The sequence below is a fragment of the Podarcis muralis genome, chromosome 15 (assembly GCF_964188315.1).
Source record: "Podarcis muralis chromosome 15, rPodMur119.hap1.1, whole genome shotgun sequence".
Lineage (NCBI taxonomy): Eukaryota > Metazoa > Chordata > Lepidosauria > Squamata > Lacertidae > Podarcis > Podarcis muralis.
The window spans coordinates 20,156,235-20,170,393 of NC_135669.1; the positions used below are offsets into that span (position 1 = coordinate 20,156,235).

The following is a 14,159-nucleotide window of genomic DNA, read 5'->3' on the forward strand; positions in this document are numbered from 1 at the left end:
TCTGCTCCAGAGCTCCAGAAGTCACAGCCTGTCGAAAGCAGCCAATACTGTGCTTGGTGGCGCAATTGTCTGACTCGTATATGACAGTTTAAAACATGTTTCTTAATATATCACTGCAAACAGCACTGTGCCCGTTGGACTGGATCCCTACTCGTTGTTGGGCTCAATAAAAAGTGTTGCTTTTGACCTTAACAGTTTGAGAACAAGTTATCTGAAATTCTACTATATTTTTATTATTGTTTGAATCTTAACTGTCCATTGCAATGAATGCCCAATTCTAAACCTCAAAATAGGTGGATTTGGGGGATAAAATGGATTGAGAGGCAATTTACAACATAAGCTACCACCTTTGGTATCTTCTTTTTAAATTCTCATTCTATCAACTCAAAGGACAAAAAAAACAAAAGGAGTTCTTAGCACACAACCCCAATCAATCAACTAAAGCATTCATTGATTTATCTTCCAAATAAAAATTTAACTATTTTATTTAAAGTGCTAACTGCCTTGGTAGTAGTAGTAGGAGAGGACACAGTGTGCTGTTAGCTTTTAAAGGGATTGTGGGTTTTTTTAAAGCTAAGCAACATCAGAGACAACTGAAAGGATTTTCAAAGAAAGAGACTTCAGAATCAAACAGCTGAGGGTTCTGTAAATTCTTTATTGTACATCAATTAAAAAAAAAAGAAAGAAAAATTCCCTTTTGCACAGCAACTGCTTAGGGCCCAGCCTGAGCACCATGCAAGATGCCGTGTACACAATCCACTAATTGCAATATCAGGACCAAAAAAAACCCAAGTGACTGGAATTCAAGACCAGTTCTGCTGCACCTGTTGAAACCAAGCTGCCATTTGACAGGGGAAAGGGTCAGCCATACAAAAAAAGGCTGCCGCTACAATCACTACTAGTTTGCCCTTTGCGTTAACACCAAATCTTTGTGAGCTCTCTAGCCTGTTTCAAGCCTAGCTCATTTCTCAGCGAGAGATCCCCACAATTTGATGAATGGCTATCTGGATGCCTCTTTCCCCAAGTCATTCTGCTATATGCAGCGTGGGACCCCCTGTTGCTATTTCTCCCTCATTCAATGACTCGCCAATAATACAATGAAGCAGAGGCAGCGGTGAACAATCGTTGAATGTTGCCGGTAGGTGACGTATTGTACCTCAGAGGCTCCACAGCATGGCCACAGCCCTGCAGATGCCCACATCGTGGTAATTGAAGTAGCAGAGGCCAGCAAAGGTGAGCGCTGAGAGCATGTAGAGGCCAGTGTTGGCCAGTTTAATAGATGTCTCTCCATGGACGTAGTCAGTTACTATTTGCCCAAGGCCCCTACAAGGAAGAAGAAAAAGCTAAAAATGAAGACGATTCAACCCAACATAGTTTCAAATGTTTTCTAGGGTATTCGCCATAGGAACTGGCTGATCACCAAAGCAGCACCCCTTCTGGTCAACTGACACACCCCTTAGAGGGGTGCTGGCTGCCTTCATCAAAGATCAACCCCTTTCCATCCCCGCAAAAGAAACATTCTTTGCCTTCTTAATTGGACAGTTATCATTGCTGAGATCAGGTGTGAAATGTATCAGTGGGAAAGAGAAAAGCTCAAAATCTAACCTTGATGGAACTGAGAACCACAACTGCTTTCACGAATTATCCAGATAGCATTATTAAGCAAGTCAGAAGGAGCACAGGTTGTGCTGAATGACTGATTGTATTACCGAAGCAGAAAGGTATTTTAGGAGCATCGCATTAAACCAATCACTACGCAACAAGCCTATGGAGGAGTGCCAAGGAGTATTACAGCAGCTCTTGCAGACATGTTGCCTATGGGCACAACAAACAGCACTGTCAGCGAAAAGCACAGCAGAACACAGCCCTGGCACCTTTAATCAGCTGCCAAGAATTCATAAGCCAGGCATTCCAAGACTGCACTATTATTTCAGGAATTACCAATTCAACAGAAGGTTAAGGTTGGTATCACTGATCTTGAATGCCTTTAGAAGGGGATTAGACAAACCCACGCAGAATACAGCCTCCGGTATAATAAATATGTCTATGAATGCCAGCTGTTGGGGGTTATGAGTGTGCTGTTGTGCTTATAGGCTTTTCAGTGGCATCTGGTTAGCCGCTATGGAAACAGAATGCTGGACTAGGTAGTGGAGTAGAAGAGCTGAAAACAATGCCAATATACTTCACATCTGGCAACCAACGCATCCCTTTGTTTTCAGATACTACATGTGTAGACGAGTTTTTTTAAAAAAGAGCCTAGGACACAAAACAAAGCCTCCTGGTGTATATTTTGCTCTGGGAGGCTTAGTTTGGTCAGAATCGAGTTTACACTTCCAGAGTTAATGCTAAATACATTACTTCTGGTCAATGAGCCACCACAGCCACTAGAGAGCCATGAAAAACTGTGTACCGGGCTTTTTCGACTCATCTACGCATGTACAATCTGAAAACAAAGGAGAGCGCAGTCAAAGTGCAGAGAGTGCTGAGCTTGAGAAAAACACCAACAGAGTTTTTAACAAGAAAACAAAAAAAGCTCCTCCTCCACAGTAACAGGTTCCATTACCAGCAACCCGTTCCAGAATTCAGATGCCTTATCTTGCAGGAGAGGAACAGCCACCCTCACTCTCAAGGTCTTCCTCTGATGTATCCTACTTCCAAAACAAATGTCTATGGTATGTTTTCTTCTCTGTGTAAAATTTTTACTCTGTAATGAACATACCTTAAATTTGCTGAGCTACTGTATGAATGGCTTTTTGTTTAGTCTTTTATGGGTCACTCCCTTTCCTGTTTCTCCCCCTTATATTGCATAAACGTTCTATAATCAATTTATAATGTTTGTAATCTTGTAAACTCTTAAGAGCTTTTGTTGTTGTTGCAAATTTCTAATAAACATTAAAAAACCCCAACAACAGTCAGTTTGCCAATTAACTAGTTGGCTTCTGGGTGCAGTTCAAAATGCTGGTATTGACCTACAAAAATATAATATGCTACCTGAAGGACCTCCTGTCTCAATAGGAATCTGCCTGGATGCAGAAATCAAAGCACCACTTCCAGGTTCTTTGGTCTTCTGAAATTAAGGAGGTTTACTACTAAAGCAAGGCTTTCCCACTGCTGGCTCCCCACCTGTGAAATGCCCTCCCCAGGAAAGTGTGTGTAGTTTCTGCTCTTCTCTCCCTCTGATGGCAAGTAATTTTTTTGGGTTGTTGGGGGGGGACCTTTGGGAGAGAATAGCTGCTTCTGCTGTACTGCTGGCTGGGGATGGCCATTTCTATGAACTGTTATTCTTACATTGTTTCACTGGCAAGTTACATATTTTCAGGACCAAACTGGATCTCTGAAGCTCCACACTGCCCTCTAGCGTTAAGTCAACCAACAGACATGGATAAACCTCTATATGGCATATTCCTGGGAATGCTTGTAAACTCTAATTGTAAAATGCTTCTAAAGGCTTGCAAAAAGCCCAGGAAGGGAGAGAAAATTTCTAGGACAGCATTTGGAAAAGGCAGAGAGCAAAAGTGAGAAGCCGTAAGAATTGACTAAAAGCTTCTGCCTCCAGCAGCGGTCAGCCAGATGCTCCTGAGAAGCCTACAAGCAGAGCATGGGGAAAGATCATAGAGCTGGAAGGGACCCTGAGGGTCATCTAGTCCAACCCCCTGCAAATGCAGGAATCTTTCGTCCAACGTGGGGCTTGAACGCTTCTTGCTTGCTTGTCCAGCATCTGGCATTCAGAGGCAGGACCAATCCCAATGCAACCAATTTGTAACAATTTTACTGAAAAGTAGGTTCAAACGTTGCAAGACTGGGGGACCTGGTGCCCTCCGGATGCTCTTGGGACTACAACTCCCATTACAGTGGTACCCCGCAAGACGAACGCCTCGCAAGACGGAAAACCCGCTAGACGAAAGGGTTTTCCGTTTTGGAGGCGCTTCGCAAAACGAATTTCCCTATGGGCTTGCTTCGCAAGACGAAAGCCCATAGGGAAATCTCCGGGGACCTCTTTTAAATGCTAGCGGTGGGGAGCAAAGCCTTTCCCCCCCCCCTCCGGCCTTCAGAAGAGGTCCAGGAAGGCTGGCGGGGGCCGAAAGGCTTTGCTCCCCACCGCCAGCATTTTAAAAGCAGTCCAGGATAGCAGGGAAGCGCTTCCCGCTATCCCGGACGGCTTTTGAAGGCAGGAGAGGTCCGCGAAGCCTGGGCGCGCTGATCTCAGCGCGTGCAGGCTTCGGCATGCCGGCAACTCTCCGCAAGCAGCGGCAGCGCTGCCGCTGCTTGCGGAGAGGTCCGCGAAGCCTTGGCCGGACAGCTTTTGAAGGCAGGCGGGGGGGAGCAAAGACTTTCGCCCCCGCCAGCCTTCAGAAGAGGTCATGGACCTCTTCTGAAGGAGGGCGGGGGGCAAATGTCTTTGTCCCCCCTGCCTGCCTTCCCGGGAGAGCGGAGAAACGCAGCGCGTTTCTCCGCTCTCCCGGGAGGGCTTTTAAAATGCTGGGGGTGGGAAGAAACCCTCTCCCGGGAGGGTTTTTTAAAATGCTGGGGGTGGGAAGAAAAGCCCTTGTCCCCCCCCCCCAGCCTTCAGAAGAGGTCGGGGGACAGACTGTCCCCGGACCTGGTCTGAAGTCGGTTTCCCTAGGAACGCATTAATTGATTTTCAATGCATTCCTATGGGAAACCGTGCATCGCAAGACGAAAAACTCGCAAGAAGAAAAAACTTGCGGAACGAATTAATTTCGTCTTGCGAGGCACCACTGTATCCCTGACCAATGGCCATGCTGACTGGGACTGATGGGAGCCCAACAAGATCTGCAGAGCGGCACACTCTCCATGCCAGAAATAAAGCACAGAGGTCCCTGTGCATCTCTAGGGAAGTGGCAGCTCCCTCGGTTACAGCAACCCCTGCTGTTGTTTACAGACTCATCTTTAGTTGAGCAATGTGGCAAGCCAAGAATCTCCCCCAACCCTTTCACACTCTATTTATTTATTTATTGTTTATTTATTAAATTTGTATACCACCCTTCAACTGAAGATCATAGGGCGGTTCGCAAGATAAAAATACACAACAAAACAAAAACAAGGCAATACTGTAATCCCTCTCCTACAAAACCTATTTAAAAGGGCCATAGAACATTATCAGCCAAAGGCCTATCGAGAAACACTTTTGCCCGGAGTCAAAAGAGATGTGACGAAGGCTCCCAGGTGAGAGCATTCCACAAATGGGGAGCCACTACAGAAAAGGCCCATTCTCATGTTGCCACCCTCAGAACCTCTCATGAAGGAGGCACATGAAGAAGGGCCTCAGAGGATAATCTCAGAGTCCTGATCAGTTCATATGGGGAGAGGCAGTCCTTGAGGTATTGCAGTCCTGAGCCATTTAAGGCTTTATAGGTCACAACCAGAACTATGAATTGGGCTGGGAAACTAACTGGCAACCAGTGCAGTCAGGCCAGGTTTGGTGTTATATGCTCAAACCATCTTGCCCAGTGAGCTGCCTGGTTGCTGAATTCTGCACCAGCAGAGTTTCTGAACTGCCTTCAGAGGCAGCCCTGTGTAGAACGTCTTGCAGTAATCTAACCTAGAGGTAACCTAGAACATAAACAACAGAAGTTAGGTTATCTCTGACCAGACAGGGGTGCAGCTGGGCCACCAGCTGAAGCTGGTTGAAGGTGGCACTCCATGCCAATGAGGCCACCTGAGCCTCTCATGAACTTGCTACCACGCCTGAAAGATGTCCAGATCTCAGAAGGAATGGTGGGATGAAGCAAGTTCCAGGGCTACAGAGTCAAAACAGCACAGAGAAACCAGCCTCTGGACCCCACTGCAATCCAGGGTTCTGAACTGAGCAGGAGAGGCAGCAGGAATTAATCCCGGTTGGGTTGCTTCCCTCCTTACTCACCAGTGACCGTGGAGTGTGAGAGTGGCAGCCAGCGAGTAGTCCATGGCTGGTCCAGGATACAGGTAAGCTGCAGGCAGGAGCCCAAGCAGGAGGACACTGACTGCTCGCTCACCTGTCCAGTGCAGAGAGGCAGCCTTGGAACCAGCTACAGGGAGAGAAGAAGCACTGTTAATAATCTCCAGGAACGGCTGCTCGAGAGCTGGGAATGAATAAAGGGTACCTTTAATGATTCAACATTTGTCAACAAATCAATGCAAGCTAGTTGGATTTATAGGTCTCCTCCATTCCCCGAAAGGTTCCTGAAATTCGACAACAGTTGGCTTCTTCATGCCAATGATCATATCAGTTGAGCCTCCAAAGAGGAAATGGTAACTGATTAATGTTGGCAGAACTGAAGTATTGCCCCAGATCTGAGGTCAAACAGATGGCAAGGAAAAGGAGGTAACCAGGCCACATAACCCCATAAAAAAGCACAAAAACCTTGCCTCCGACATTCATTTATTCCCAGCATCAATCACACATGGAGGCAGTTTGCTACCAATGTTACACTGATTTGGGTGGAAGGGTAAAGACTTTTTTGTCTTCTCTTCCGGCCCTTCAAGATGCATAGAAATAGTATATTTAAATATATTCATCTAATTATTTGTATGCCACTTTTACACACAACTGTGCCCAAAGTGGCTCTCAAGGTAGAAGAATATAAACAATAATTTGATGGCACACAAAAAAAAACCCTTCTCCCAGCCTCCCACAACCAAATCAGGAGTCCAAACATCATTTATGCAGATTTGCTTATCAATCATTTGCATGCATTATTCTGAACTGAACAGTGGATATTTGCATACCTTCTTTTTTGTGGAGATGTAGCAAGTTGGTGGCAGAAGTAAATCTACAGGTGACAGAGGGATGGTTGAGTGTGTCTTGGAAGAAGAATATGACTTGAGCTGAGAAAGGAGGGGCAGGTAGCCTTGGGAGAGGGGAATACATAAGCCTGACCCCCTGAATATTGAAGCTTTTGCACACACAACCTGGGTGCACCCAAGCATATCTCCATAGCCATGAGGACTAGAAACTTGCTTTTAAAAAACCTGGTACGGTAAGAGATGAAATTTCCAAAAATCCAAGTTGTGAGCAAGAACACCAGATTCTATTTAAAATTCTGCATACAAACTGCAGGAACTTAGCAGATGCAACAGACAACACAACTAATGCCACAACTACTATATATGGACTAGAAAAGAACTATTACACACCAGGGAAAACACCAGCTTCATTCAAGACTAACTGTGAAAAGTTGAATTGGCACATGTCAAAAGCAAGAGTGTTTAATTACAAAGGCAGATGGTCGAAGATACGGCACAAGTGTATTTTTCCATCACCACCTACATCTTTAAAGCACAAGCTTTGACTCTGAAAGTATTAACAAACATCTGCAGGTTGCACTAAGGTGCTAAGTTTGCAAGGAGAGCTGTAAGTGGACAACTGTTCTGCTTTCATCCATCCTTGCTGGGTTACTTTTAAGGCACCTATTTCAAGATATATTACATGAAAGTAGTTACACAACACAGACTCCAAAATGGCTTACTTTTATGCAATGCATTTGGGACAGGAGCACTAGTCAGTGCTAAAAAACCTCTATAAGAGAACACCTTTGAGTGAAACAGCTTAGGTCTAGTTACCACGCGCTCTACACCACATGGGGCCTCAGCCAGCCTCTGAAAAAAACTGCACCCAAATGCATTCTTAATTGTAGGCTCATCTACTGCAAGGCTGTTGCGTAGTTCCCATGAATTCCAACAGACTTGAAAACCAAACATCCAGTTAGTTGTCCTATTTAAAACAGGCCAGAGGCAACGAAGTACATAATTGTCTATGGACCGTTATGGAACAGAAGGAGGTTGCATGGCAAGCAGGAGAGCAAAATAGTGTTTCTTTCTCAACCCAAGAGAACAGATTCCCCTTTTGCAGATGATCACAGCTGTCCATTATATGAACAGCCTGAGACTCCACTACATTCAGGGATGCAATTCAATGTCCCAAGATTGTTCACCACATCATTCAAGTTCAGAATAAAAGGATGCAAATAAAGCAAACTGCATAAAATGAGTGCACATCTTCTGTACATGTAAACACACAGCTTTGCAACATATACATTTGAGAAAAAATAAATAAATTGGGAAAGTAGGAGACAGGAAAACAACAGCCATTGTCTGGGGTGCATGTTTGAAGTGTGTAGGATGGAACCAGCATGGTTCAGGCAGGAGACAGAGGAATGCTGAGAACTGAAATTCCACCAAGTTGACCCTCTCTTCCCAACTTTCTGGCTTTTCAGACACTCCCAACACACTCCCATGTACTCCTCTGCAACCATCAAGACTAGAAGCTTCAGCTCCATAACTGAAAGGAATGGAGTTTTCCCATAATTATTAATCTACCCCAAGCCTTCAGGGAAGAGTGAAGTAAATTCAAAAAGAATAATTTGTTACTGAAAGAACTGTCAATGACAATAATTTGTCATTAAAATGATTTCATTTACCACTTGGTGAACTACAGAAAGCAAATTCTTTCTAACATGTCTCTAGCTTTAGCTTGCCAAGTTGAGGATGACTGTCATAACTACAGAGAGAAAAAACACATCAACTATTTTGCATGGCCACATGAAACAAAAGCACGGTAAAGGAATCCAAGAAAGACCTACCTAAACTCCTGGGGGATGTGTGGATTTTACATGTCAGAGGATGGCGCTTGTCAGTTGCAACACAAACAGCTGGTCTGGTGAAGACAATCTTGTTCAGGAGAACTGTGGGTAGAGCAGGCAAATTTCAACCAAGGTGGAAGAGGACTTTAATCCTCAGACTCGAGTAAAGTGTTTATGCATGCAATAATAAGTACTAATGACGTGCTAATATTAAAAAAAAAAGACTTTAGAAGGGAAGCTCTTAGGAACAAAGGAAACTGAAAAGAGATACAGCTCTCTCAGCCACTGAATGACAAGAAAATCCACTATGAGAATCTACAGAGAGGTGATACAAGAAGTCAGTATGGTATCAGTATATAAGTATCCTCCAGATACCGCCTCACATGGCAACAAAAGGGGGTCCCAAGCCTCCCATGTTCAAGTTATGAACATGCATGTGTGAAGCAGCCCATAAGTTAGTATAGATGGGATGCTGGATAACAGATGGACAAGATGTCCTCCAGATATGCTTCACTGGAATTTTGGATGCATTCCAAAATCTTATTGTGCAAACCTACATTTCCATATATTGCACAAACAAAGAGGTATGGGTAGGTAGCAGTGTGAGCAAAAGAGAGAACAGTTAGGTCAATGCATGTCCCCTTTCAATGCTCTTATTTCTTTGCAAAGAAAGGTAAACTACCCTCTTCTCCACTCACATGCTAGCTTTTAGGTCACATGTTACATGGGCAGTGCATAATCTTAGAGGCTGCTGCACAACATCCCAAAGTGTATGTGACCAAGGGTTTGCGATGGCAGCAGCGATACTGGTTAATATTTTCTATGCCTTGGGGCACTCATGTATTGCAAGTTGATTACTTCCATGTGTAATTAGAACTCTCTCTCTCTCTCTGTGTGTGTGTGTGTGTGTGTTTACAATTGGTAATTAAATATTGCTCTTCCACATCTGAAAGAACAAGCTGCATTGTTCTGATCTGCACAAAATTGTCTCTGTTTATCACACAAAACACATTTTAGTAAAAACGTGTTTTACTAACATAGGAGAAATATCTCAGTCTCTATTCTAATTATTAAGACATGCTCCTTTCAACACCCCAATGAAATTCTTGAAGCAGAAAGGTGTGGAGAGTAAGTTGCTTGTGAGCTACAGCAGGAAGGTTAGCAGGTATAGAGTGAAGAGAAAGCAAAGGAAAATGCAGCTACCAAAGCAAATTAGTCTGACATTAGCAAATGCCTAAGGACCACAATGATAAAGAAGCCTTTCCTAAGAAGGGAGAAAGAAAACCAGGTATCTCATCTAGGGAACCCCAAAGCTTGCCTCTTGCTTCAAAAGAGAGTCACCTTCAAAAGGATAAAGCTACAGCTCCATGCAACACAGCAAGAAGCGGACAAAAGTTGCAGCCAGGAAAGAAGACCTGAAAGGAAAAGCTTCCCGGCCACAGGGACAAATACCACTGAGACAGCAGTGGAGGAGAAACAAGCAAGGAACCACCAGTACCAATATATATTATTTTGTTCCCAAAAATGGCTTTCTGGAGGGGGGTGGGGTGCTCAGTGGCAGAACCACCCGTGCCCTGCAATGCAAAAGCTCCCAGGTGAAATCCTCTACAGCTTCTCGGAGCGGGACTAAGAAGAGAGACCCCTTGCTGCCAGCCAGTGCAGACAACAGTGCGCTAGGCTACAGGTCTGACTCAGGACGAGGCAGTACCCTATGTCCCTCTGCCTTATGGGGAAGGGCAAAGCACCCGCCTTGCGGGCAGAAGGTCCCAAGTTCACCCCTTCCATAGCGCCCCCTGGCAAGGCGGGGAAAGGACTCCCTGGTCTGATACCCTGGAAAGCTACCGCTGCCAGTCAGTGCAGACAGTACCGAGCTACGTGGACCAAAGGTCTGGACTCCGTACAAGGCAGCTTCCTCCGTTCTCAAATGTCAGTTTAGACAGGGAGGAGAGACAAGGGCGAGTCCCTGCGAGGCAGAAGGCAAGTCAGGCCCGCCCCCCGTCCCCCTCCGCTCACTCACCGACTCCCCCGCCGTGGGGTCTGCCCAGCCCCGCCCGCAGCAGCAGCAGCCCCGCCGCCATTTTGCACCGTTCACCGTCCCCCTTCTGCCTATTCGTGCCCTCCCGCTCTGAGAGGGGGAGGGATAAGGCCCAAGGGCACTCGCTGCCCCGGAACCGGAAGCGTGACGTTGCGCTTCCGGTCAACGAGGCGCCGCTTCCGGTCGACCCCTTGAGCTCGCGGGTGTGGGGAGGGCGGTCCTCGCCTTTGCCTTCGTCCTTGTTTCGAGGGGTTTTTTTTCGTAGCACCTCGGTTCGGGGAGGCCGCGGGGCAGAGGCTCCGCCATGGAGGACCCGGAGAGGGAGGCCGACGTCTCGGAGCTGCAGCGCCTGGTGGCCGTCGAGGAGCAGCGCGCCCGCCTCGCCGCCCAGGTACATGCCGCGAGATACGTGTGCGTGTGCATGGAGGTACAACAACCGTGCGAGATCGGCTAGGTTGAAATAGGAGGAGTGGCTGGCTGAGTGGGGCGGGGGCTTGAACCTGGCCTCTTCTCCATGGAACACCCCGCCCAGAGCAACCGTCTTACGAACTTTTTTGTCTCGTCTGAACCCACATGCGTATCCACGACTCAGACCTAATTGTAATTCCCTCTCCCCTCATTCCTGCGGGTCTGACAGATGCCTAGTAGCACGCCCCTTTACCCCACCCCGCTCCTTTCTAAGGCCCTTTCTGAGCTCTTCTCCCCTTCCTTTTTTGGGGGGAAACCAGGGACTAGGGACCTTCTTGAGCCCCAGGGCCATGTTCCCTCTGGGAAAGTTTCTGGGATCTTCTTACCAGTGTGGCACCATAACTTTGCACGGTAGCATTTGCCTTGCAGCCATACAAAAGCCAGAGGTTTCTGCACACACCCCTTTCTATCCAGGCAAGTGAAAGACATTGCCCCAGTTCAAGGACACCTTCTGGCCCAGGAAAGAAGCACTTAAGCAGGGCCTTGTAGGGTCCAAAGGGCCAGAGAGAGTCCTGGAGAACCCTCAGACTTGAGGTTTACCATGCCTGTCCTCCAAACAGCACTTATTTACTATACCTGCTTCCATTAAGAGAATCCAGACTGGATCCACCCTCCTGTTAAGAAACCTGAGCTATAGTTTACTTTACAGTATTATTTTGCCTAGAAGGCTTTAAAGGTGGCTGGGCTTTCTGAAATGGCTGCGCCTGCCTTATACCCTTTCTTCGCCCAGACCTTCTGCCCCTTCTTATACCTTAAACCTCCTCCCCAGAATTCATTCGGAGGGTGGGATCTGCTAGAATTGCAACCCCTTCTCACAAATACTACTTTTGAGGCATGCGAGATTGGGAAGCATCATTAAATTCAGTGGGATTAGCTTCTGAGTAGATAGGCATAGGACTGGGCTGTTGGAACATAGCCTCATGCTGCACCACTGTGGCAAAGACAGTTCCTCCCAGATGTGTGTTTGGGGTGGGGAGTGATCTCCTACGGCTTCGCTTCAGCTCTGCTGTGAGAAATAGAGGAGTGATTTTTTTAGCCCAGATGCTTCTAAATGGCCAGTTCCAGGCTTCTCTGCCAGATATCTCAGTTTCTCACACCAAAAGTTCCCCACAAGAATGTAGGAAGCTATATTATACCAAGTTAGACTATTTGTCTATCTAGCCCTGTATTGTCCACTCAGATTGGCAGCAGCTCTCCAGGGCCCTACCTCTTTTTTTCCACTGGAAAAGAATTGAACACGGGACATTTTCCATAGAGCATAAACTATACCACTGACCCATACTCAAGAAATGATAAACAGAGCTTTGAAGAGTATGCACCTCCATTATTATTACAGTGGTACCTTGGTTCTCGAACTTAATCCATTAGACTCCCGAAATGGTTCGAAAACCAAGGCGCAGCTCCCAATTGGCTGCAGGAGCCTCCTGCACTCAATTGGAAACCGCAGAAGCTGCATCAGACGTTCAGCTTCCAAAAAATGTTTCCAAACCAGAACACTCAACTTCCAGGTTTTTGGCGTTTGGGAACTGATTTGTTTGGGAGCCAAGCCGTTCAAGTACCAAGGTACCACTGTGTTGTTATAATTATTATTATTATTATTGGGGGGGGGGTGGGACTCATTGATCCTCGGTTGTTGTGATTTCTGTAGCTTTGGGGTATGTGTCATTGTCCTCAATGTTACTAGCTACATGTGTACATGCTGTATGGATGTCTGTGGGAAATGTGGTTTTTGTACACAGATCCTGGAATGTATTTCTCAAATTTGGGAGTGTTTCAGATGTGCTGGTTTTTTTTGAATATGTGTTAAAGCCTCACTTACTTTACCCACTAAACCCATACTTTTGGAGGGATGGGTTTTTTAGATGGGCAAGACAAGGGCCTATGCCACACATCACCCAAACAGCCAGATTCACTTTCTGAGGGTGTGAGGCTCCCCTGTAGCTATGTTGTGCCATCAAAAGCTCAACACGACTGCAGGGATATCTGCTACATGTACACCAAGCTGGAGAGGGAAATGGGGCCTCTGGTTACCCTTCGCAGAGGGCAATGGAAACTTGCCATGTTGAAGGTTGTGAGTGGAATTGAAAGAGGCTGGTCCTAATGGGGAGTGCTGTTAATACTTGTATGCGTTCTCATCTCTCTCTGCCACTCCCTACTCCAGGTTCACAACTTCATGGAGGTCTGCTGGGAAAAATGTGTTGACAAGCCAGGTTCCAAGCTGGACTCCAGAACAGAAACTTGCCTCGCCAACTGCGTCAACCGCTTCATAGACACAACACTGTCCATCACCAATCGCTTTGCACAGATAATACAGAAAGGAGGCCATTGACTACCGCATGGTGGAGTCCCCTTTGGTCAACGGACTTAACAAGATCCAGGTCTTTCACTGGACCCCTACTCTGTCAGTTGTTCTACCTCAGTGCAGCAATGCTTGAAGAGCCATTTGTACATGACTGTTCATGCCCAAGTGGCATTAGACTGGGTCACGTAGAACAAAATCTTTGCTCCTTTCAAGCTAATAAATCAAGACTTGTCTAAACAAATTGACTCTGTAGCAAAAAGTTAACTGCTTTGCTTTCTTCCCAATGCAGGATAACAGGGATAACATGTACCCTCACACTAAATAGCATGCTCTTAAAATTCTCTCTCAAAGGTAGAAATGTTTTCAGGAAATCTTAGGAAAAAATGGGGAGGGGGGAGCAATTGTAAACTCATTGCCGGAGGAGCTGTTTTCTTTTGTCCCCATTTATTAGCCTCTTTGAGGGATCTTATAGCTCACATAGGCTCTCTTGTGTACTCTTTCCTCCTCCATTTGATGTGAACAGAAAGTTGCTTTCCGGCTCGAAACTAATTTGTACAGTAGTTACTGCTGCTGATAATGATTGCAGTCAAAATCCATTCAGCCCTCCCATTCTCTATTTTGGAGTTTATATTGCTTCAGTTTCATTCTCCGAGCATGCCAATTTGTATCAAAGCACATTTCTTAATGAATACCTGTGAACCTGGTCAGCATATTTTATCCCTGCAAAACACATGTTCTGCCATTTGAGGAAAGAGCTGCTTTCAAACAGAGC

General features: G+C 46.0%; 1 protein-coding gene across 1 annotated transcript in view; it reads right to left on the reverse strand.

The window, feature by feature from the left end:
• BCO2 (beta-carotene oxygenase 2) overlaps window positions 1-11,028 on the reverse strand; it is a 73,653-nt gene extending 62,625 nt beyond the window's left edge. Inside the window, exons 1-2 of the mRNA XM_028707866.2 lie at window positions 10,600-11,028; window positions 8,583-8,684 (exon numbers count right to left, since the gene is read on the reverse strand). Coding sequence (XP_028563699.2) covers window positions 8,583-8,684; window positions 10,600-11,014 — 517 coding nt within the window. The 5' untranslated portion in view covers window positions 11,015-11,028. The remainder of the gene's footprint in view (window positions 1-8,582; window positions 8,685-10,599) is intronic.
• Between the last annotated feature and the right edge of the window lie 3,131 nt (window positions 11,029-14,159).